Source organism: Chiroxiphia lanceolata, chromosome 6, assembly GCF_009829145.1.
Source record: "Chiroxiphia lanceolata isolate bChiLan1 chromosome 6, bChiLan1.pri, whole genome shotgun sequence".
Classification (NCBI taxonomy): Eukaryota; Metazoa; Chordata; class Aves; order Passeriformes; family Pipridae; genus Chiroxiphia; species Chiroxiphia lanceolata.
Window position 1 is genome coordinate 12,501,930 of NC_045642.1, and position 26,283 is coordinate 12,528,212.

General features: G+C 43.3%; 1 protein-coding gene across 2 annotated transcripts in view; it reads left to right on the top strand.

Annotated features, from left to right (window-relative positions):
- Positions 1–24,559, top strand: part of LMO1 (LIM domain only 1) — a 94,803-nt gene extending 70,244 nt beyond the window's left edge. Inside the window, exons 6-7 of one of the 2 annotated variants that reach the window (XM_032691075.1) lie at positions 840–956; positions 24,490–24,559. In XM_032691075.1, the coding sequence (XP_032546966.1) occupies positions 840–929 (90 nt within the window). In that variant the 3' untranslated portion in view covers positions 930–956; positions 24,490–24,559. The remainder of the gene's footprint in view (positions 1–839; positions 957–24,489) is intronic. The other variant, XR_004357593.1, reaches the window with a different exon arrangement.
- Positions 24,560–26,283: the final 1,724 nt, after the last annotated feature.

A 26,283-nucleotide genomic window follows, 5' to 3' on the forward strand; every position in this document is an offset into this window, starting at 1 on the left:
TTTATGCACAAACAATGATTTCTGTTTCTCTCATGGTTGCATTATGTGCTGGCAGCAGTGCTGCTTTCTGGGTGCCACTGCCTGTGTTTTCCACAGGCCCTGCTCCATCAAGTTAAGCCAGAGGCTGGGAAAGCCAGACTCTGAGCCACGTAGTGCTTAACCCCACACTTTTATCCTTTCATGGCTCTTTATTTCCATGATTTAATTTTTCCCCAAAGAACTTGATTCTGGCTTTCAAATAAAGATGAGCTTTCTAATAAGTACTGTTCTCTCAGAGTCACTGTCCTTTTTAGAAATAGCTGAAGCACTACGATTATTGCATTGCTGTGTAACATTGGGAAGTACCAAATCCTGAAAAAGTCCTAAGCATCTCACTTGAGCTTGATCAAAACCCCAACAGCCCCTCTGTGAGGCACACTGAAACACCAGTGAGGTGCACATGCTTGACCCTTGCTGGAACATGCTGGGGGGCCACAGGGCCACGGCACGAAGGTGAAGTGCTGTGGGGACAATCCCCTCCTGGCTGATGTGGCCGTGGACAGAGCTCTGTGGTGTGACTGCCACAGGCCAGTGCTCAACCATCACTTTGGTTTTCACTTCCAGCAGGTGACCAGCTCCATTGGTGTGACAGCTCACATGCTTCTGGTCCCTAGTGGGTCTTCTTGATGAGGTTTTATAAAAGTGATGATCCTTGAACCGTGTTTATTCATTTATTTGTAGAGAGGCAGGCAGTCTGGGGGAAATAAACAGAAGCCTTCCTTGCTGAGGGGAGGGGGAAAGGCAGGTTTTTGACACACTGCTTCCAATAGGTCCTTATTCTGTCTCTTTAATTGTCCCAGGGGGCCGTGCTGGAACAGCTGCAGGTTGTTTACAGCAAGATGATCAGGACTACATCTTCTGCAGGTGGGAGGGGAGCTGCATTGGGATGAGAGGCTGGGAGAATATGACCGGAACAGGTATGGCAGTGGGCTTTTCTGGGCTTTTTGGGCTGGAGAAAGAGCAGGAGGTGTTTTCAATGCATCTGGTTGAGCCTTGTGAGGAGGGTGACATGGGCATGTTGTATGTGCTGGTGCTGTGTTGTTCTGGCTTCTTGCTAAGAGCTGCAATGGTATGTAGGGAAAGAAGTGTGGAATCGCTGGTGAAGTCAGATGCCTTTGGTTGAAGGAGGAATCTTTGCTGTGGGAGGGAGCGACACCCCTGTTTGGTCATAGAGCTCCCACAAGATTGCCCCTATCCTGCTGGGGATGTGGGCTGAGGGAAAGAGACTGAATTAGGCTGTTGTGGTGACAGTTTTTTCCCCTCCTTCATTTAAGTAAACCTTTCCTGACCATAAGTTAAGGGAGATGCTTGGCCAAAAATCTTGTGTGGTTTTTGGGAATTGCTTTTGATTGGTTGTAGAAATGGCACCAGGGTAGATCCTGAACTGATACAAACAGGTTCATTGCCTGTCAAGTCACTGTATTTCTCTCATCCTCCAAGTCCTGGGTCAGCTCCGTGCTCCTACATACTCCCTGTTCATGCTTTCTGTGCCACTGTTCCCACACAAGGGCCTTGCTTGCTCCTTCTACTTCTCCCTCTCCTCCCAGGTTCTCAAGCATCTTTTATTTGCAGTGTGATTTGCTCAACCTTCCTTTTGTGTTTTAATCCGCTTCAGTCTGTCCCCTGGTCCTGCCTATGCTCATCATTGCCCGTATCTACCTTGTTTTGATTGCACGTTCCGTGGGACAAAGTGCAATGATGCCGTTTTGTGGATAATTAAATCCTCCTGGTTGCGGTTCCAGTCAGTGGGACAACTCCTGCTGCATCGTGCAGGAGGATATAAACTGCCTGGATTTGCATGCAGAGTCTGTCATCTGCCGTGAATCATTTTGGGATGCTTTTGCATGAGTGAAGCTGTTTAAAAATAAATTGTATTGTGTTAGACTAATGGAAGATAATAAATTCGTCTGGTCTTTTAGTTTAAAATTCATCAATGTCTGGAGCTGGAAGGGGGGGAAAGGAGCTGGAGGACATAAACCCATTGGGCAATTAATGGCCAGGAGCTTGGCACTTGCCAGGCTGCCATGATGCCCAGCAGTGTCACAGTGCCCTGACAGCAGGAGGACAGCACAAGCATTAAACCCTTCTTGAAAAGGCAAAAACTACAAAAAAAACCCTCCCCCTTTTAAACATCAGTTAACAAGATATCCCTTAATCAAAGTCTATTCTAAGTGGTACTGTGCAAAGGGATTATTGCAAGATCAAAAACCTTTGAATTATTGAAGCGTTCAAACCCTGATGGTATTTGCTATCCCCTCCCTGTCCACCGTGCTACAACAGGGAGAGCCCTTTTTTGTTGGGCATAATTTCCCCAGGATCAGAATGTGTCAGCTCTGCTCTGATTTTGGCCAGAAGTGTGGGAGAGGGGTTGCAAACTCAAGCCCAAAGCTTGTGCAGACTGTCACTGGGCAATTTTGGGGAGATAGCACACAGAGTGTGTGACCTGTCTCTGTGCTGCCTCGCTGGTGTGACGGGGACTCTGGGACAGTGCCCCTTGCAGGGGGTGCCCCATCTGGGCCATAGAGGTACTGCAGGGAATGAACTTGCAGTGGGGTAGGAAAAAGCACACCAGCTGTGAAGTCAGCTTTGTGGTTATTTCTGACCATCATCACCTGTTCTGAGCACCAGTGTCCTATGCCCCTGTCCCCTCATGTCCCTGTCCCCCAGCATATGTTCTCTCTGGTTTCCCACTATTAAACTGCTGTAGACAGACTATGGTACCAGGTGGCTCTGGCATTGCTCCAGGACAGCATTCCTGTGGCCTGGCCCCAGGCTCTGGCAGAGGGTCCTTGCTCTTGTTAAGGTTCAGTGGCTTTTCCCCTCAGCCCCCCTACTGATGTCTTCTCATCCCAGTGCAGTTGTAAAGTTGGGGTGATTCTGGTGACAACTGCAGAGTGAGGCCTGATTGGAGCCCACATAAGTAGGAGGTGAGGTGAAAGTGAGACGTGGAGGGAAAGCAGCTTGTTAGTAGAGCAAATAATTCACAGTGAATAATTTCTTCAACAAACACATTGTTTGGATATCTATTTTTGAATATCTGTGCTATTTCTGAATCTGCTGGTTTGCTTTCTTTCCTTTTGGTTTGGGGGGTGTGAGAGCGTGCTGGCTGTGTTCAGGCTGTCCTGGCCAACTGCAGTGGCTCACACCAATTGCCACTCTGTTACCTTGCCCGAGTACCCCAGTGCTCTCCCTCTGCCCAGCCATGACAAAGGTCCTAGAAACATCTTATTTCCCTGAAAATATGGCAAAAACACTTGTGTGGACAGGCTTCATATTCACCTAACACAAAAGACTTGTTCTTTGATGGAAGATGAAGAAAATAACTGCTCATGTTTAAACTCATCTGAGTGTTTGAGACAATGCCCTGGATGCATTTTTCCAGTAATTCCTATTTTCTTATGTCTGACCCAATACAACTCTTAGTTTTCTTTGAAATCTTCAGTGGTGCTCAACTGGGGAAACCAAGAGTGTAATTTATGGAAGGAAAAGTGCAGCAGATAGATGTTTTGTATCCTATGAAGTACTCCTGCCACTTGAAAGATCACTTATTGAATGGAACTTCTGGTTGATGTCATTTGCTGGTTTGTTAGCGGCTTCTCCCAAAGCCTTACTTTGAGGAAAAGTGTTTTTAAGAAAAAAGTGTGTGTATGATCTGGACTCTGCTGTTACGAGTGGTGAGGCTCAAGGCCCTGGAAACTCAGCTCCATTGTTGCTGGTAACACGATCTAGCAGCACCCTGGAAGCTTTCTTCCCTCACACCCCCAAAATATTGCATTTACAGGAGGAGGTAAAGCCTGTGAGAAAGTTGCAGGTAGAAACAGATAGTGCTTTGAATTGCTGTTGCCTTGCTTGCATACAGATCACTGATGGGGCTGATCTGGCCAAAGCTAACTCTGCCCATTACTGCCCACTCTGTCCCAAATCAGGGTCCCAAGGAGGCAACTTGGGCAGGTGTTCATTCAGCAAGAAGGTGTGATGGCCAGCACCTATGTGTGTGTGTATGCTGATGGTTGACTACCCCAGGCAAGCAAAATAAGCTCAAACTTTATCCCCATCAGCAGTAGCTCAAACCAGTACACCTTTTCTGTGGCTGCTGATGGATGGGCTGATGCAGGAGTAGGCTCCAGGGCTGCCTTCCTTGCTGCAGCTCTGAGAGGTGGAATTTGGGATTAGGTGGAATTAGGGATTTATCCCTCAGCATCCTGCTATAAACCTGCCTCTTCTCGTGGTGTCTCTGCCAAGTTTTGCAGGGATTTCTTGCAGAGTCACCCCTGGTGACTTCTCTGTTGTAGACCACCAGCCAGTGGTGTGGCTGCCCCCTCCCCAGTGCCTCAGCAGCTCTCCCAGTGCATATGTGGGGCACAGGAGCCATACCTGAGGCTGTGCTCAGTGCTGTGCAGCATGTTAATCTGAACCTGCAGTAGGATTGCTGCCCTGGTAAATCACCCTGCTCAGGAGTTCACTAGATCAACTTTCTAGTTATCCCAGGTCTTTTAAAGGGCTCTTTTTTTTTTTTTTTTATTATCCAATTAACTATACGTGTTAATAAAAAAATTTCTTTTATATAAAACCGAGCAAATTTTTTCTCTGCCTGGAGTGACATAAATAGACCTTTTCATATATAGCTTCAGTGTCCTGGGACTGATTTGTGGATATATATTGCTGCTTAGAAAGACTGTAATTTACAGGTGATTGTTTGGAAGACTTCAAATTACCACCACTCATATATATGGATATATAAATAAAAAATGAAGCTTCTCAGGACATTCTACATAAACAATTTTCCTGGGAAGAAAAAGGATTCTCAATAAAAATAATAATAATAAAAAACTATAAGGTTTTTTATATCTATGCCTCTACATAAAGTAAGGGTAGATTACTTCAGTCTTTCATTTTTATTTCAGCATTTCTGGACCATTTCCTCCAATATTTTATCTCTTTTCTTCCATCACATGTAAATAAACTCCTCCTATATTCCACTTCTGGAGGAACTGGCAGGTTTGGGGTCTGGAGGTAGCAGAAACCCTGCTGCCCAGCCCTGCTTGCCTGCACTTCCTCCAAGAAGAATGGGGATGGGAAGGATTAGCTCCAGCTGCCTTAATGAAATATCACTTCAGCCTCTAAGTCTCTCTCGCAGAAAAATACATACATGCACAAAGAGAAATACTTTTGGAAGCTGCTTGTGATTTTATGGCCCTGTTGCTGGGAGCTGCTGACAGTCTCTGCTCTCAGCAATCAGGCTCTCTGTTAAAGCTGGATACCATAAAGTCACTATTTCACTTTGGAAGATATTTCTATAAAGTGTTTTTAGCTTTCCTGGTCCAAGACAGAGCCATGGCTCACCCAAATCAGGATCAGGGGTCTGCAGGAGCGGCCAAAGGGCACATCTGCAAGATGAGCCCCAAAGCAGCACCACTGAGCACCCAGAGCTGCTTCTCCAGCCTCCAAATGTCTGTGCTTCAGAGGCAGCTGTGAGAGTCATATTGTAAGGTAGAGGGATCTTTTCTGCCCCTAATTTATCTAGTTGCCTTTTTTTTTTTTTTTTTTAATTCTTATAATCTTTGAGGCATCTGCAACACCTATTCCATGAGTCTGTGATTTTTTTCCCAAGTTGTAAACAGATTAATGCGAGTTTAGATGACTTTATGTGACCTGAAAGTAGATAATTTAGTGGTAGTTAATGCTCCTTCTTGCCCAGTAGAAGAGGGGCTGGTTTTAGTCCCTTTATTAAAGCAAGCAACAAAGTCTGCCTTCAGCTTCCAGCGTGCACTTCCAACGTAATTTAAGGGTTTAAAGATGAACACAACTTGTGTGGAGGAAAAGGGATGTCAAAGTAAAAAAATCCCATGCTTTTAATTGAGATAAGTTGATCCATATTCCATTACCAAATCCTGTCCCGTGGCCGCTGTTCCTGCACAGCCGGGCAGGATTTATCAGCCTTGGTGCTCGCAGGCTCCCTTGTGCTGCTGCTCTCCCAGGGAGCCGTGAGAAGTGAGGTGGGACAGGCTGCTGTATATCACCCGTCTCCTGCTCGCCAAATGATGATTCAGATTCACACAGAGATCTATAAAAGTCAGTGGTTTATTGCTGTCTTGTATTTCTGTATTAACCACCTCATTATCATCCCAAATGGAGTATAAATCCGAGGGTATCCAGTTGCTCAAGCCTGCGTGCTTGTGCTCCCCCGCCTCCTGCCTTATAAATCTTGGCTCTGCGTAACGGGAGGGACCCTGCGGTTTCCCAGCTCGGGAGCAGGCAGCGTTTATAAAGGACCAGTTTTCTCTGCTTGGGGCAGGACAGGCAGTGCTCCAGTTCTCTTGACCATGTGTCTCCGCTCCGGTGGCCGAGCTGCCGGTGTGGGGGAGCAGCAGCACTGGTGCTTCCTGCGGAACCCAGGAACAGAAAGCATTGCCTGCTGCCAAGCTGTGTATCTCACCCCCAAAAATCTGGGAGATGTGCTAGTCCCTTGGAGAATGGTCTGTCTTTGGGGTCTGGGGCTTTTTACGTGCACGGTGCTGGCTTTGCTCAGCCTTGTGGTTGCTGATGGAGGCCAGTTATTACATGGCTGGGAAGCATTCAGAGAAAGCCCCGCATAACCCGGCCAAGGCCACAGGACACCTGCTTTGGGCACTTGACATCTTGGTGTTGTGATGGAAAAACCCTGAAATAAATAATGAGGCTCGACCAGGCTGGGTCAGATCATGTCTCAATCAGCAGCAGCAAGCAGCCATGGTTAGGAACAGGATGCACCTTGAGGTGCATGGGAGATTCAGTGCTCTGGAAAACCCTGAGGATGGCCAGTGAAACTTCTCCTATGCACTGAAAAGAATGTTTATGCCATGTCTGTAGTTCACCACGTGTCAGAGTCAGAAATAAATGGCAGATGAGGTGCACGAACTTTTGATCTTTGCCGTGATGTCTCATCCATGGGAACATGTGCCATTAGCAGGAGACTTTTCCTGTAGTTCTAGGCTAACAAATGTACTTCTAAGTATCAGTGAAGAATGCTATTCTTCACAAGGAAGTATAATTTCCTTAAAATACATCAGGAAAAAAGTGCGACCTTTGGACCAAGATCTCCCAAAGGCAGCAGATCTGTTGGCCTCAGTAGGGTCTGTATCAACAGGGGCACTTGTCCCACAAATGAGAGCTTGTGCATTTTATTGCTCAGCTATTAACTTTGTAAGGACAGGCTGGCTTATGCTGTTATGGTTTGGGACAGCTCAGATGGGACTAATACAGTCTGGCATCACAGCTTCACTGCTGTCAGATATAAATTCCCCACATTTTACTAAATTAATCCTTTTTCTATTATGTTTTCATTATGGAAAAAATGAGCTAATTATTTAACATCTCCAAAAGACTTCAACTGAACCACTGCAAATCTGATCAACTCTTAAAAAAATATATTTTTTTTTTTTTAAATCCCTCTCTCCTCAGTGAAGAGTGTGGCCTTTCTCTTCAGGCTAGTGCTAGATGCTCAAAAACTCACACCTGTGCAGGAGCTTGGTTCACTGTACCCCCTTCTGCCCAGCCACTCAGTGTTTGCATCATAACAGTTTGATGTGATGGAAACTACAGGTGGAGAATAAGACTGAAGGTATTACAGAATCAAATAGACTAATGTAATTGTATGTAAAGAGTGAGCCAAGACATGTTGCTTTTCTCAGAGAGCTTTTCTTTTTTGTTTGTCTCATTCATTTAGTGAGAGGAGACCAAATGAACAATGGGGAAAGCAAAATAATTTAAAAATTGTAAATATTTTCTGTTTCTGCATAATAAGGAGCATTTTTTGAGTAGCTGCCTCTTAAAACCTTCACCTCACTACTGGCTATTTTTGCTGCAAGTTCCCGTCCAACACAAAGTGATGAGTTTCCCAGAATTTGATAAATTACACCCCTTCTTTGCAAATTATTCTCCTTCAATCTTCCACCACCTCTGGTCTTGACACATGTGCTGGAGAGGGCGACAAGCTTTTAAACCTCATTTAATGTGCGTAACCAAGACTTGCAGAGTTTTCTGGGTCTCTCAGAGGTCACACTTCTCAACTCTGCATGCATGCTTTTTAAAAATTATTATTATTATTTTAATCACAATGCTGCTACTCCTGAGCTGATTCAGGCACCCAGGTCATGTATATTCTAAAGCAAAGCTTTTGATGAGGGGGGAAAATATCAGGGACATATACATTAGGGACATAATGAAGAGCCTGTTTGATGCTATGTCCAATGCTGAGACTGCCATGAGGACATGGGGCTTTTCTTCTCCTTGTCCATGAGCTGCTGAACATCCCTCATTGCCTCTCCTCTGACACCGAGTTCCTCTCTCTTTGCTCTTCATTATTGGACACTGAAACATCATGTAGGTGCGCAAGGTGGTTTGTTCTGTCTCTTATTTCCCTCTTTTGGGTCTCTTCTCCCTTCAGAAACAACCAATTCTCATTTGGCATGTTCTGGGCTGTTGGCTTCAGGCAGGTTTTCCCTCATTAACCTCTGAAGATACATTGGTAAAATGTCAGTGTCATACTTCATCATGTGATGAGAACCATTATGTGCACATTGTTAGGCCTGGATTCATACCTACACCATCTCTCTTTGGCTCTCTGGGAGCCTCATATAAAGATCAAATATGATGTTATGGATGATGGTTAGAATGAGCAGTCTTCCCTCCCCTCCTGCTCCCATTCCTTCTTTTGGTTTTTTTTTGGGTGGGTTTTTTTGTTTGGTTTTTTTTTGTGGGGGTTTTGTGGTTTTTTTGTTTGTTTGTTTGTTTTTTTCTGCAGGGTTTTTTTCTGCAGGGTTTTTTTCTGTGGGTTTTTTTTCTGTGGGTTTTTTTTCTGTGGGTTTTTTTTCTGTGGGTTTTTTTTCTGTGGGGTTTTTTTCTGTGGGGTTTTTTTCTGTGGGGTTTTTTTCTGTAGGGTTTTTTTTTGGCACAAATGAGTCAGTTCAACTGCTGCCTTACTCTTTCATGGACTGACACCTAAACTCCAAAGTAAGTCAAAGGTCTTCATTGCTGGGCCATGCAGGCTGACCCAAAAATATGTGGAGTAATGCAGCAGCAGCACACCCTCACCAGTGATGGACACAGCTGGCTGCTGGCTACTGACCAAAATGTGGAGGCACTGGTTTGTTCGAGGGGAGGGAGAGAGCCCTGATGCCAAAATTTTTGGAAATTCATGCTCATGGGTACAATCTCATACTCTTTTAAGCCCTGGTCCAGCTACTCTAATGTAATTTTGGGCTCCCGAGGCCAAGTCAGCACCAGGAGAGAGTGAGAAGAAAGATATTTAATCAGGAATAAAGATGTTTCCCCAAGCCTCCATTCGTTTTTGGGTATACTTTTGCTGGAGTGACCCCACGAGCACACTGAGCGTTGCTCTGGTCACTGCAGACTCCTCCAGGCAAAGATGATTTACCCTGACTTTGGAGCTGTCACGAATGAAAGGCACTTAACAAATGCTTCTGAAATAAGAAAACCTCTGTACTCCTCTCCTCGTCATTCACTTTCAAATTGATAAGTTAAATACTGTACTCCAGCATAAACATTTCTCAGGGACAAAGTATAAACATTTCTAGTGGAGTGCACTTAATATAATTTTGTTTGCCAAGTGGCGCTGTCTCCTCCCAAGCTATGTCTATGAGAGGGTTTTATTTAAATGGAGTTATAAATTAATTGCACTCAGCACAGCCTCTCATCCCAGCCCTCTCCTGCATCTGTACCCTTGGACTCTGTGAAGGGAAGGGCAGGTGGGAGCTGCAGCAGGACAGCCTTGCTGAAATACTGGCAGGACATCACCGCAGCCGTTCCCCTGCCTGCTGCCTCCCCAGGTTCCCTTGATTTATTTTTTTTTCCATTAGAAGAGATGTGACTGTATTTGCTTTAGTTAGATGGATGCAGATGCAATTTCATGAAAGACTTCCTTCCCAAGATGAGGGTTAATGCAATGTTTTGTGACCTGGCTATATAGTGATGGGGGACACCTACTCTCAGGCTGGATTAGATTAATATATGTCAGATATTTTAAGGTTTCATTCATTCAGGAGAACAACGCCTAATTTTAGACTTTGATTGAAAGCCCGTCTTGGTAATAGCATGGCTAATTTCCTTTCAAAATTGGGAAAATTTAAGTTTTGACAATGTCTTAAACCAGGCCTAGTTATTAACAAACCTGACATCTGTCTGTCCCTTCTCTACCTGAGTTCCTATTTAGGTACAAATTATACAGAAACTGGTCAAACCTGACTCTCCTCTGATTCCTACTCAGTTATGCATTTTCTTCATTCCTGAAAATACTTTGGAAGAAAGTAAGGAAAAGTTCTGCCCTTGTGAATGGAAATCAGTTCTGCAGTCCAGACTAAAATTTGCATGTTTTGCAAAGAACTGCAGATTACCACAGCCACAGCTGTTGTTGTGAGTGCCATGGAGCCTCTCTGCCTCCATCACCCCCAGAGGAAGGCAGGCAGTCACAGACTCACAGAATCATAGAATACCGGGTCCAAAGGGGATGCCAAGGATCATCTGGTCCAACTTTCTTGGCAAAAGCACAATCTGGAAAAAATGGCCCAGCACCCCATCCAGCTGAATCTTAAAAGTGTCCAAGGTTGCAGACTCTATTTCCCTGAGGACATTATTCCAAAGGCTGATTGTTCTCATTGTGAAAAAATTTCCTCTTGTGTGTCATTGGAATATCCCCAGGAATAACTGGTAGCCGTTATTACCTCTTGTCTTTTCCATGTGACTCCCTGTAAAAAGGAAATTTCTGTCTTCTTTGCAGTCAGGAGCTTGTTAACTGCTTTGGTGTTTGTTTTCTTGTCTGTGAGATGCCAGGACTGCTACATGGAAGATTTTGACTAAAAGATTTCTTCTAAAGCAGTCTGACCTGCTCATTATGGAAGCCAAGGGGAGGTTTGGGGCAGGAGTTGGAGGTTTCAGCTCAAGTACTAGAAGGTCCCATGGATGCCAGCCCACTTGAGGCCCCTCTGAAGCTCTGCACGGCCCTTCCCTGCTGGGAGACTCAGTCTGTCAAATCTGCAGAAACAAACTTGTTCTCATAAAACACACAGCAGAAATTTTATGGTACGAGTGGAGAGACATACAGCCAGGGTCTTGCTGCTCGTCAGAAAAATGGCAGCTACCTTTTGTACAACTCTTACCTTCTTTCGCCTTTTTTACCTTTAGGATTAAAAACCTTCCAAAGAAGGCTTACAAGGTTTATGGCAGAGGTATACAAGAAGCGAATTTAAATTCCATAAATATATTTGCTGGCTAAAATTTATATATCCTGTATTCCTCGGGTATCTAATTAGATCCAAGAAGAAAATAGCCCTGCAAAGGATAGGCATTTTGTTCAAATAATTTTTAAGAATTGAGCTAAATAATGGCCATTTTATACTGCACACAATATAATTGTTCTTCTTGTATTGGGGAGCAGTTATAAATTATCTAGTATCCCATTCAGTCTCGTTGCCACGCCAAGTACCAAACAATTGTGAATGTAGTTACTGGGCACGTAAATTCACGGCTTTCTGACAGCTATACCGTTATTGCCGCTGCTAACTAACATTCTGCATAAAAAATGCAATCCCTGGGAAAGAAGGAGCATTTATCTAAGTGCTGACATTGAAACATTCTGAATAACTCTTTGAATCATTTGTACTATTATGGGGAGAAAATGTAATTATTGTAATCAGCCTTGAGTCTGAGGCCATGTTGTTTTAAAAAAGGGGAAAAAAAAGAAGGGAGAAGGGAGGGGGAAACCAGATCTGAACAACGAAAATGAACCTTGATAATGGAGCAGCCTTGAATTCCACTTCATTTATCACACTAATGGATGTCAAGATGACCTCAATCAAACATTTTGTTTTCCAGTTTTAAGCAATGGAAAATGCTTTTTTTTTTTCCTCTGGGGAAAAAAAAAAAAGGAAAGTTATTTAAATTGTTCCTAGTAATTACATTAGAGTAGAAGGTCAAAGTCAATATGAAATAATATCAACCAACCTTTTGATGAGTCTAGTCCAGGCTCTTTGCTGGCACAGTTTACATATCTCTATAATCCTAGTGCAAGCCTCATGTTTCTCTTTCCTTATTCCTTATGTTTTTATACTTAAATAGAAATTGCATTTTGTGGTGTTTTTATTAGTTTTCATTTGGAAGCCCAGTAGTACTTCATCTAATATTTTTAAGTAAATGATCATGTGGTTTAAACACCACTTTCCTGACTAGCATATTTCAGGATTGGGAATAGCTGTAAAAAAGGCAGAGAAATCTGAATAAAAAGAAGTTTATGACAGTAGCACTTCATGAAAATGTCTCGATTCACCTAGGCCAATCTTGTGAGGCACATCAAATGGGACCTGAGGTGGGTCCTGGGTAAAACACTGTGAATGTGGGCCCTGTATCCAGATGGCATGGCAGGATGTGTTGATGAGGGAAGAGCAGTAAATGTTGTCTGCCTCAACTTCAGCAAGGCTTTTGACACTTGTCTCCCATAACATCCTTGTAGGTAAGCTCAGGAAATGTGGGTGAGATGAATGGACAGTGAGGTGGATCAAGTACTGGCTGAATGACAGAGCTCAAAGGGTCATGATCAGAGGAGTAGAATCCAGTTGGAGGCCTGTAGTCAGTGGCACTCCCCAGGGATCACAAGTGGGTCCAGTCTGATTCAACTCGTTTAGCAACGACATGGATGTAGGGATAGAATGTGCCCTCAGCAAGTCTGCTGATGATACAAAGCTGGGGGGAGTGGCTGATACACCTGAAGGCTGTGCTGCCATTCAGGGGAACCTTGACAGGCTGGGGAGTTGGGTAGAGAGAAACCTGAAGTTCAACAAGGTCAAGTGCAGGGTCCTGCACCTGGGGAGGAATAACCCCAAGCACCAGCACAGGTTGGGGGATGACTGACTAGAGAACAGCTCTGCTGAGGACCTGAGACTCTTGGTGGATAAGTTGACTATGAGCCAGCAGTCTGCCTTTGTATCCAGGAAGGTCAATGGTATCCTGGGGTGCATTGGGAAGAGAGTGGCCAGCAGGTTGAGAGAAGGGATCCTCTCCCTCTACTCATCCCTAGTGAGGCCACATTTGGAGTACTGTGTCCAGTTCTGGGCTCCTCAGTGCAAGAAAGACAAGGAGCTGCTGGAGAGGGTCCAGAGAATGGGCACAAAGATGACTAGAGGTCCAGGGCATCTCTCTTATGAGGGAGCTGGGCATGTTCAGTCTACAGGAAAGAAGACTGAGAGAGGATCTCATTAATGCATATAAATATCTCAAAGATGGTGCCAAGAGGATGGGCCAGACTCTTTTCAGTGGTGCCCAGCAACCGGACAAGGAGCAGTGGCCATAAACTAAAACATACGAAGTTTCACCTCAACACAAGGAAGAACTTTACATTGAGGGTAGCAGAGCACTGGAATAGGCTGCCCAGGAAAGTCATGGAGTCTCCCTCTCTGGAGACATCCAGAATCCACCTGGACACATTCCTGTGTCATCTGTTCTAGATGACCTTGCCTTGGCAGGGAGGTTGGACTGGATGATCTCCAGAGGTCCCTTCCAACCTTAGCAACTCTGTAATTTGAATATTTCAGTTCAGTAATATCTCTACAATGGACAAGAGCATCCAGATACCTGCACTTCTCCCCATGACTGGTAAAACTGTTGGCTGGATCCAAATTTATCCAGGGCCCAGAGCTGCCTCTGCTGGCTTGTCATCTTCTGGGTAGTTCTGGATGTTGTGTGAAAGTGTCAGTCTCCCCCTCAGAAGTGGTGTGATAAGCTGGTTTTTTATGCTGCTGTGCAAGTGTAGTCCATAATTTGCACCTGTGTCACCTGTAGCAGTCCAGACACCCAATGGATGTATTTTGACTAATTGAATTTGGCAGACCAGCACCTCTGTGGATCCACAAAGTAGCTGGATTTTTAATACTGGAACTTAAAAAAGTGCTTATGTTAGTGCTGTCTTTGGGCAGCAAAAATACCATGGTTTGTTTAAAAGACATCTTTCTTCTTTAGAAAAAGATATGATGCAGTAAATGATTTGTAAGCAATTTGCTACACCCCCCCCCACCACCACAGCAAGAGCATCACATGACAGAACACTGCAGGCTCACTTCACTGTGAAGCTCTTGGAGCAGTCTGTGCCAAATAAACTTCTTTGAAACAGTCACAAATCATCCATATGGTAAAATATCACCTCACCTCTCTTCGCCAGTAATTCAGTGTTTAGAAAAATACTTTGCAAAAAAAGTGAACCATGGATGTCAGGCCATGGAAGGGGCCCTCCTGCAGGATGTGCAGAGCCCAGCTTGCCCAAGTCCCCTGCCCTCCCCAGTTGGGCAGAAAGAGCAGGAGAGAACAGTTAAGAGGAGAGGAAAGATGTGCAATGCCTAAAAGGATGTATAAGAAAGGCAGGGCACAGACCTCAGTGTCTTTCGTGGGAATAACAGTGCGATGTGTAGCAACCTCAGGCTAAAAGACAGACCAGTGAATCATAATAGGGAAAAAAAAAAGTGTGGACATCTTTAAGTTAAGCTTTTAAGAATAAATAAATCTGTAGAATGGGATATAAATCAGCTGCCTCTTTCCCCCTCCCTTCCTTCCCCACCCCCAAACACTTGGTAAAGCGATTGGAAACATTTGGGCCTGAAAAAAAAAGGGAAAGCTATAAGTGCTTTTTCTTTCTTTTTTTTGCCAAATCATGCAGAAGATGCTGGCAGCTGCAAAGATTCAATTATACACAATGCAAAAAATAATTTAAAAAAATAATGGCACTTGAAAAAAAATTGCCTCTCCAGAAATTGCGTGGAACAATAAATCTGTTAATTAGCTAATTAATATTCAATTGGGGTCAGTGGGCTTAATAGAACCTTTTTCTGAGACCCAAGAAATTTTCCAATCACAATGTTAAGTCTGCCCACTTTCATTATCATCTAAGCACAGGCAGCCCTTATCAGGCCGCCAGACGCCCGGGAACAATGCGGCACCATTATCATCCCGGCGCAGCGGGTGCGGGTACCACAGTCGGATGTTGCAGGCTGTGAAGTAAAAATGCTTGAGCATTTAGGGTAATTGATATATGGGTTCTGCTGTATTGTTTAGGGCTGTTTGTTTGCTCTACTGGTATTTAAGGCAGCGGAGCATCAGAAGATTGATTTTCATTGGTTCCCATTTTTTTTTTTTCCTTTTTTAAGGGAATCGATGACAAGTTGTCAGTGCAGGACCCTGACCAATAGCATCTGGCAAGTTCCCCCCCCATGGCACAAGGGCTGCTGTTGGCCAGGCAAGCACAGGGCAGTGTGCCTTCCACCAAATCTTGTTTGGCAGAGATGCTGTGCCAATGCTCGCCTCTGTGGGACAGACATTAAAACCCACATCACTATAAAAATAGGACACATTTAAACCAGCATTGCTATAAAAAATGACAAAGTGCAAGATCTATGTTATGAATGGTGGTAGCTGCTTTTATTTATTTTTCCAAGGGTCTGCAGTTTTCTGCTGTAAGGCCTGCTGTACTTTTCTTCCCTCGATATCAAAATATGGAAGCGAGTCTGTTGGCTTTGGGTCTCCCCACTGCCCCCCAGGTTAGGAGAAGGCTGTAAATTACAGCTTTTGGAGTTCACTGGACTGAATACCATTGTTTATGGTATTCCACAACATTTCGTAGAGCAGTTTGTGATTGAAATTACATCCGTTGTTTAGCTGGCAGTAAATCCTCCAGGTTAGCTCAGAAAGGCCATCTAGGTCCAAGCAGTTTGACACAGACTCCTTAAATCACCGTCCCAGGCCCCTGGCATGTACCACAGTCTTGTGATGATTAGGTTGTAAATGAAAAATACAGTTGGAGTTACTTCTACAGAAAGGGGACTTGATCTACAGGACCCACCTGCCCCTCCACTTCTTCACCAAGCTTCATCTCCACACGCTATTGCAAGTGACACCAAAGAGGGTGAAAATTGCCTGAATACTTTGCAGCTTAAAGTTTCTCCAAAAATTTGTCCATCAAGGCGCAATTCTGCTTTTCCCTCTTGGCATGGGTCCCTCACCAGCCCCTACATTTGGCTGAGAAATGGTCTCGGAGAGCTGAAAAAAAAAGAAAGAGATTTTTCACTGGAAATTTGGAGACTGGGAAATCCTTTTTCTTTCCATCTTTCTGCTTCTCACAAAGGATCCCTGTAACCAATATTCAGGGCAGAATATAATTACCTAAAAAGAAAAACTGAGAGTTTTGCAAGTATTTCCCAGGTGATGTAGCTGTTGGTTATTTGTGTATTTGACTTGAAACTGGAGACTCTGAGTTATGGATGGCTTATCCCCGAATCTGCTGGAAAAGAACATTTCCAGTGATTTCTTGCCCGTGCAGCTATAGGTTAAATGGTTTACAGGTGTGGGCCTTTCATGGTGGTGGCTCCCCTGTCTTGTGCAACCCAAGGAAGTTTTCTCTTGGCACTCTCAGGAGGACAGGGGTGTTTGTTGGACAGGATTTCTGGAGGAGATGGGAAGGTGCTGCACATGGGGGGACGTCAAGAGCCCTTCCCAGCCATCAGCAAATGCTTGTGCTTTCCCTTTAGTCTGCTGTGGCTTTTCTGCTTAGCTTTTTGAGACTAACTTCACAGTGCTCACAGACTTTATTTTAGGGGCATGGGCTGGAGAGGGGGAAATCAATTTTTTTCTTTCTCCTTCAACTTTCTTGCAAGTCACTGCACTTTCATATTTATTTCTCGGGTAGCCTATGTGCAATTATTCTGATTAGATCCCTCTTGCCACTTCTCTGCTATAGCGCGCTTACCCTAAACCTTAAAAAGAAAATAAAAGCTGTTATTTCCTATTTTCATAAATGAAAAGATGTTTCAAGTATTGCGAGACACTGAAAGAAATTCTGCAGTTTGAAGATACTTCAACTTAACTACTAATTGCAGGGGACCAGTGGGCGTAATTTTGGCACTATATTAGCTTTGCCACTCCATGAATAATTTGCATACAAAATGCTTTATTTTGGCAATCTATTAAAGAGCTATACAGTATTTGTGGCTTATCGCATTCACGCAGGAAGCAGGATCCTTGGCCATCTCGTTAAATTCTGTTGATGCATAACAATTTAAAGCATGGCACAAGCTGGTATGACATTTAAAGATGCCTTCACTTAATTATATTACACAAATATTGGGTTGTTTATCCTTGGGAATAAAGTCTTTTTGAAGTCAAAGTTGGCATGCGTATAAAGGAGTAAATTTTAACTGATCCCTCAAGTGGGCCTCCTAGCTGCAAATTGGGGTTCTTGCATTTTTTAAATTATTTGTGATAAGAAGCATTACACTTTGAATACAGCCACTGGAGTTTGTTTGGTACTCCCTCCCTTCTTCTCCCCTAATGGAAAATACGGTCTTTAGCAGTAAATCGGCACATGAAACCAGAGGGGTAAGTGGAGGCTGGGGTGAGAAATGGGACAAACAGTGGCAGTTGTAACAGTTTGTGGCTGCAAAAAATCCTCACTTTGGTCTTAAACAGCAAGAAAAAATCATGTAGGAGTGTACACAGACCGTTTGCATAGAAGCAATGGGGAAATGAGGGTAAAAGAAAAATCAATGCTTTTTTTTTTTTTTTATCTCCAAAAGGATAATCAGCATGAAACAAACACTGGAGTTTGGGTTTCTCTGTAGATAATAAATTGAAAGGCTGCAAATGTAAAATTCATATTGTTCACTTTAGTGGGGTGATCACATTTTCTTCAGTGGTAAAGATACTTTTATATAAATATATCACGTGCAGAAGCTGAAGGGAAGAAGATGCAGAGCAGGTTGGGCAGAGGAGTCTCCAGCCCAGTAAAAGAGAGAGGTCCTATATGAGGAAAATGAAACCATTCTTTTGCCAATGTTGTGAAGAAAGTGTGATCTTTTTGCTCTGTAGATGGTGTTAATAATAGAGAATTAATAAAATTTTGGCTCACTGGAGAATAAAAGAGAAGATTGGTGTGTGACCAAAACTCTACATTGGAGAAGGAGCCTTCCTCTACTTCCTGCCCTGCTTTGACCAGGGAAAAACTAAGGCAAAACCCAACAAACTACTGAACAATCCTGCCTATCCTTGCTCATAAATGAATAGGATGAGCTCCAGGTATGGACAGACCATCATGTAGAGGGTCACTGCACATCAGTTGAGCTACGTTGAATGGCTGCCCATCCCTTTCTAGATTTATTTTAGAAGCAAAATGTGGTGGCTCGAAGTGACTTTATGTTTGCTGGGCTGGGTAATCAGAAACATTCAATTCACCCAGTTCTCATGTAATGTAGGAAAACATACGGTATTTCACTCTCACCAAAACCAGTCGTAGAGAAGGCAGTCACTAAACCCAGCTTAGAGTGCTTGTCTGGGTAGTTGTAACTAATATTTTTTGCCTTTGGTTTAGCTGAGATACTCTCATAGAAAAATTAACTTTATAGCTCATTTCTTAACATACTCAGCTATTTAGAGGAGGTTCAAAAAATGGTACATATATATATATTAATTTTAATTCTGTTCTTTCTCTTATGCTTATATAATGGTACATATATATATATATATTAATTTTAATTCTATTCTTTCTCTTACTCAGAGCTGCTGGCTGCAGCTCTGAGCTGGGGTTCACCCAGGAACTTCTTTGCCCCTTAAGCCTCAAAAAGCTGAAAAGAAGGGCTAATCCTGGCATGGTGGCCTCGTCTCCTCCTTACTTGCTCTTTGCAAAGTTGCACTGCTGTGAATAAGTGTCTTGAAAATCATGCAGGCCAGTGGGAATTGGCACTGGAGGCAGAGCTGCTCCTTTTGCTCAAGGAGAAGTTTGGGTCCTCGATCTGCTTTTGGCTTTGTTGTGTGTCCTTCCTATAATTAATTAACTAATGAGCTGATATGAAGTAATTTTATATATCTTGGACTATTGATAAAATAAGTGTTGAGTATATTAGCAATTAGGAAACTAAGGGGATGGTAGGAATCCTTCCGTCCAATTAAGTACTCTGATTTAAATTACCGTCCTCCCATTACCCTCTGTTTCGATCTATAAACTGTCCCTTGCTGAAGATGGATGTGTATAGATGCACTCCTGGAGAAGCTATGCCACGTCTTGGACTATCTGCCAGTGCAGCAGGATGGATCTGTGCACTGGCACTACAACCCAAGCCCCAGCCAGCCACTCAGACAGACAGAGGCGCCTGAACGTCTTCAAACATACAAACCTCCTTAGCCTAAATCCCATTGGGTTTTGGGAAGGTTTAAGACCCCAGCTTTGTCCTCAGATCACTTCATGAGTGCTGGCACATCTTATCACTGCTGGTCCCCATGGCCAGAAGTGATGGGATGTGTTCCTGAAATGGGCAGACATGGAGAGGGGTCTGAGTCTCTCCGGTGTCCCTGAGTGGTGCAGCCCCACTGAGGTGGCCTGACAGCCAGTGTGGGACTGGCCCAGGGTGCTCTGTAAATTAGTTAGGCACATCAACAGCTTTTCAAATCTGGCCTTACAGCTTTGATCCTCAAAGTGTCATGGAACCAGCCTTTAGCTGGTTATGGCATTTCCAATGACTAACTACAGGTGAGCAACTCCCACTGGTGTAACATTTTATTGAGAGTTGGACATTACCTAATTTTAAGGGTCTGCACCAAAGGGCTGGCTCAAGTTACTGTCTGAAAGTACGGAAGTATTTTAAACCTCTAGTCTTCCCTATAAACTGCCAGAAGACTCATCTGTTACTAAAAGGAAAAGGTAGTAATTTTTAGTCCTTCTAAGTGGAAAAAAAAAGGGTGGGGGTTTGCACAGAAATATTCTTATGTATCAGAGAGGAAAAGTCTGTTTAAAGCACTACTTTGTAGCCATGTAGTCAGATCTCCTCCTGCAACTGTTTCTGACACGAATTAAACAGCGTTCAGACCTACCCTGGTAAACAGCATATTCTTTACTGTTTTACCAAGTGCAGCCCTAATTTTTATCTTATACTTTCTATTTGTTGTGAGATTTGGTTGAATAAATTCTAGTTCTGTAATAAACATCTCTCAGAGTTAATGGACCAGCAGAGAGTCTGCTGAGCTCCAAGCTGCACCAGCGATGCCAGTGGCTCCCAGGGAATTATTTGCAGGTGCAGGCACTTGGCAATGTTGGGATTTGCCAAATGCAAGCAGTAATGACTGGCATAAAAATTTTGGCTGGTGTGTTAGATAAGCTGGGCATGCTGCAAAGCCATGGCTCACAGATCTCCTGCCCCCAGTTCAGCAGCAGTTCCACCAGATATCTGCCTGCCATCAGGAGAAGAGCCTTGTTGCTGTAGTTGTAACACAGGCTGTGGCACAATGTGATGCTCCGTTGCACAGCCTCTAAGGACGTAACGGGGATGATATGGAAGAAAGTGAAGAAAACCTGTACCATCAGTTCATACTCATTAATAACTGGGGTTTTTTTCGCTTTCTTTCATTTCTCTTTCTTAACTTTTTTTTCTTATTTTTTCTTCCCTTTTTTTTTTAAAAAAAATTACTTAATGTAAAATTGACAGCATCGATTTTCATAGCTACATCAATTTTTAGTTGCAACAAGTCAGGAAAAAGAAGATGTGTGCACACTGTCATCATTTGTCCCTGCTGTGTGAGCCTTCAGTCCCAGCCCTCACGGCTATACCTACCCAAAAGGCAAGTGCCCAGCCCTCCAAGATTTCTGTGGATGTTGTATCAGGCACACCCAGCCTTGGTCCTCGCAGGATCAGCCAACTGCCTTTTCTCCAAAGATTTTTTGATGTGTAGCTAGCTTGAGAGTGGGCTGTGCTGGTGGCCAGGACCAGAGCTGAAGGGAGTGGGCTGGACAGGCAGGAAGTGCTGGGGTGGGGGCCCAGGTGGGAGGACACACACAAGGTGAGTGCCAACCCATGTGGCTGAGCTGATCTTGCATTCTTCAGGGGCTTTTTAATTTCAGTGGGTGAAGCCTAATTTGCAGATAGAATTTTGGCCTTTGGGCTAATTTTATTTAATCTTACAAGATCTCCTGAGAGATTTTTAATGGGAACTCTGTATTAACTGTCCCTACAGCTGCACATCCAAAGATTATTTAAACTTGAACGTCTTCTCAGCCTATCATTGAAAATCATAAACTATCACTTCTACCCTTTTTGCCAAGCCCTTGATTCTTCCTTCATCCTTGTGCTGTTGTAGCCCCAGTGGCTCTCTGTGAGGCTGTCTCCTCCTTTTAGAGTTTCTGACAGTGGGATTTTCGAAAACAAGACATACTTGTGTCATTCTTCTTTTCCTCAGCTGTAGGAACCATCTGTCAGTAATAGCAATACTGGTGAGCCCAGAGTTTTCGGCTAAGCTTTAAACATATAAAATGGGGACTACAGCTGAAGCCCAGGTAGCAAGTGGAAGAGGCCAACCAAGCAGAAATAAAAGACACAGAGGGGTTGAATGACTTCAGTAAAGACACATGGAAAGTGAGCAACTGCCCCAGAAATAACAAGTCCCCTGAGACCCTGGTTAATGTTCTGCTCTTTGATCTGCCTGTCTTTTGATGACTAATCCTACGTGGCACTGAGGGATGGATGCACTGTATGGAGTTGGGCTGCCCATGGATTTCTTGCATGAGAAGAATGGTATTTGAATCACATCCCAGAATAAGCTGCACTTGAGCTTATGTGGGAGGTGCACGTGCTTTCAAAGGTGTAGGGCTTTACTTCTAAAAATTACCTTGGTGATAACGGATGACTACAAACACCGTCTCAGTATTATTTATCTAGTTTGCTTCCAACTCCATTTTTTTTTCTTTTTTTTCTTTTTTTTTTTTTTTTTGTGGGAGATTTGGGGTGTTCTTCTTCTGGGGTCTGGTTGAAGTTTTATGGTCTGTGCATTTGCATGCTGTCAGGTGTGGGCATGAGAAATGCTTTTACCCTCGACACTTGGCTCTTTCTCCCATGTGAAAAAAACCTGCTGTGCTCTTTTTGCTGGTTCTGGTGCCCCACACTCCACATGTACTTGGCCTGTTCGGTGCTTTAGCATTAAATCATTGTTGTCCACACGTACAGGGTAACATCTCTGGGTAAAATGATCTATGTTGGCATTGCTTGCACTAAATGACAGCATTTGGTTCAAGCACTGAATTAAATCCCAAGTGGATATAAACCGAGGTGGCTCTGCTGACGTGCAGTTCTCAAGCCCTGCCTAGCCATCTTCTTACCCACCAGTGCAGAGTCATGCCATGGTCTTCATGAGGCTGGTTGAAGCACTGCTGGGTCAGAAATCAGTACGATTGATGATTTCCTTCTTCCTAACATGATGGGTATCAGCCACAGGACATGAGCTCCTGTTTGATTAGCTCTTAGTGTTGAGCTGTCCTACTCACATGATGCACAGTTTAATGTGTGGAATGTTATATTTGAAAATTTATTTTTTAAATACTGTATTTATGTGGGTTTTTTTTCGTAAAGTCTAAGCAATAAATTAAAAGGGATAAATAATTGGTAGACACGCCACAATACACATTAATTTCTTGATGTTTTTATCATGTATGTAATGCAAAGTACCATTACCAGTTACTTCATCATCATCATTTACACTGAGAATTAAAACTTACATATATAAAATGTTATTATGCAATACCTTAATTTTCTTCTGATATCTTAGTTATCTCCATTATCAGAAATGAGATACACTCTCTTCTACCAGCACCCCACCAACGAAATGGTGTTCCCATGTAGTATGGGACAGGGTTCAGCACCACCTAGGAGGGATGCAAATGATATAACATGTGTGCTTGTAAGGCTGTGAAGAGCACTGAGGTGCTGCTGCAGCTGTTACAGTAAATGAGATTGCTGTTGACATGGCTTCCCACGAATTCCTATGATTTGCAAAAGATGATGTTGAACAGCCAATTATGTTATATTACTGCTGACTATGAAACAAGGACCTAATCTGAATCTCATTGATGCTAATGAACATTTTTACACCGACTTCAAAAGGTGCTGTTGGATCAAGCAGCAAATTATTTTCCTCCAGGGTATTTAAATTTTGATTGTGTCCCACAAAACTAGAATCTCTGGGGTCTAATGAGCAGTGCATAACTCTTGCCCTGTTACAAGGAAAACGTAGAGGCTGACATGGATGAAACAAGGTGGTTCTTTCCTTCTGCCAGCTATTTGACAGTTGCGACAAATTGTCTTCTGCCATGAGGTCCTAGTAGAGACTCAGTTGTTGGTACAGAGGGCAGGGTCAGCAGTATAAACTTTCAGAGCTTCAAAAAAAACTCCAACCACAAGGTGTTTCTATAAAGCACATATTTCTGGCCTACTTGAATCCAGCTGTGTGACTTTCAGGTCAGGAAGAGGAATTACAATACAATCTTAGCTAACTTTTGATTCTCCACAAAAGGTCTTAACAAAATTGGATGAGTTTTATATGAATATGTTAGCAGGGTGTAGAATAACTCTTTGCTTGCCTTCTTCTCACTGAACTGGTAGGTAGCCTTTCTAGTGTGAATAGAGGCCTTTTTTTTTTGTAATGAAAGACTTATGAAAATATAATAAGTGAATGGAAAGAGAAGCACAGCAAGTTCTGCATCTTTTCATTGATCTGTTATTTTTAGTAAATCACATGTAATCATAACACAAAATCCTTGAAATATGATGGGACAAAAATAATCAGAAATCAAGCTCAACCTGAAAATTAAAGGCATCGGCTCGCACAGTTCATGAAAGCAAGAACGTGTTTTAGACAGCCTAGTTAGCATACTGCAATCTATTTAGCAATGTAGTTAGCATACCACTGCATCTGGTGCAGTGCTCTGTTCCTTATTAATTTTCAATACATTTATTCACCTGCTTTACACTTCAGATCTGCGGGCTGCTGCCAGATGTGCTATGCCATTTCCTCGGATTGAGTCCAGGGTTTACCATTCTACTCGCCTGATACTGCAACTCTTTCAACACCTGCCCTTGCCCCAGGCAGGGGCAGAGGAGATGGGTGTTAGGAGGGCAGTTCAACATCCAGTGTGAACATATGAGGCGAAAATTAATTATAGCATACACTATATGTGATAGAAATGAGTTACTGCCTAATTATGTCTCCTGTTTCCATTCAGATGATTTAATGCTTGTTGTGAGCCCTTGGGAATTCAGACACACTTTAAAGTTGTAATGAGTGCTATCATTATTGCTTTTGACAGTCATTGAGGTATAATTATCTGATCATATATTTAAAAAAAAATCAAAACTTGTTATATATGAGTTTTAAACTGGCAAATTACGGAATAGTCACCTTAGGAGCGCAACTGCTCAGCTATTTTCTGTAGTGGCACTGCCATCTCCTGGAAAAACCGAAGTTGTGCTTCCAAATTTTTCACCTTGAAAGAAACTTTTCAAGAGCAAGGGAGAGGTTAAGTACAAAAGCCAACAAATTTAAAGCTTTAGGAGTTGCTAAGATGCCTGGTTTCAGCGTAGAAATTTTTTGTGTTCTTTGTTATTGCAGGATTTTGCTGAGGAGCAAGAATGGATGTGGTGTTTGGAGTGTTCTGGGCTACTTTCATCAAAAGGAGATGGTAAGAATAACTAGATGCTCCAGCAGTTTGGTGTTTCTTTACAAAGCATAAGTTCCCTAAACACATAATGAATTGCCCATCAAGAAATTGCGCACTATCACAGTCTGTTACCCAGAAACAGATGCTTTCTGATTATAGGATTTTATCAGTAAAGAGGTTTGTACTGCAGTTTTCATCTGAAAAGAGATGGCATTGTATATTTTTGTCTGCTTTCTTGGGCTTTCCTGAGCCACCCTGTGCTAATTAGCATTGACCATCCTACCAACTTACTAAAAAGGGGTTCTGGCTGTGGTTGAAGGATTTCCCCCAACTCCAGACACACCTCCCATGTCTCTAGGTGCTATGTTAATTTTCTTACTCAGATTTTACATTTGTCCATATCCCCAGTTGTCCTCTGCCCCAGTACCAGGTTTTCCACCCAGTTTGGACTTTGGACTGCCATGTGTGACCTTCAGCTTGAAGGGGAACTGTAGTAAGAATCACACTTTTCCTAGGCTCAGCTTCACAGACTGGGTGCAAGGTCAGATGGAGGATGAAGATGTGGCTCTGCCCACAGTAGAGAGAGACTCTCTGCCTCAGCTGTCTTTTGCAGAAATGAGTAGGAGATGGGCACCCACATCTCGTGTGGAGCTGCCCTTCCTCGGGAGACCGGCAGGTGAAGCACGTTGCTGCTCAGCCGTGCCATCTCACCAGCAGGGCTGAAATCCCCCTCCAGCTACTTCACCCCTGCCTTTTCTGTTTGCACAGCCACAGGGCTGTGGGAAGACAGCTCTTGTTCCAGACAAACAGTTTCTTAAGGCTTCCTCAAATTATGGATTTCCATTCAACTACAAAAGATTAAATCCTTCCTCACTTGCTTTTTTCACATCACCTATGAGACCATGCACTTTACACCACACACCCCCAAATTAGAATACAATTCTAATTACTTTTGAATTTACCAGGCCTTGTTTTCAGGATATTTTCATATTTTCAGTCAAAACCAAGTGAGTTTTTTACCCAAATTCCATTTACAATTGTTGTCTCTCTGCTAGGTAGGAGCTGTGTGAACTATTCATGTTTTATTATCCTCACTCTGCTGTAATGGTGGCCCATCACTCCTACACCTGCCTCAGCTGGGCCCATTCCCATCTCCGCAGTGCTGGAATACAGGTATGCTGGATGCTCAGTCAGCCAGCCACACACAGCTCCAAATGAACAGTTCCCTCTCCCATCACACTCTGTATGCTGCAGGGATGCTGACCTCAGAGACATCCAAAAATTGGATTCAAATGTTTTTTTTCTGCCTGTGATGCATGTAAGATATCAAAGCTGCTGCAGAGGAAGTCGCTATAACTCGGTTGCCCAGCCTGTTCATTTCTTACTGTGCACAGTGTTGAATTGCTGTCTGAAATAATCCTGTGGAGAGTAGGGTTGTGGAAAGTGGCACCCACTCTCTTGACTATGGTCAAAGCAGAAGTAATGTCTGATCTGTTGAGGATTTTTCATTTACTAGAAACATTTAATCTGCTCTGCAAGACTTTTAATATCATACCTTGTCATAGACCTTTTCTTAGACAAGAGAAGTTTCCTTTTAGGCAAGAAAACTTTTACTGTGGTATTGTGGGATATGTGCACCTCAAGTCCATTACTTGGTAGTCTCTTCCTACAACTGCACCACTGACAGATGAGGAACATTTGCACGTCTGCAAAGAGAAGAGAGGCAACAGACTCTTTTTCCTCCC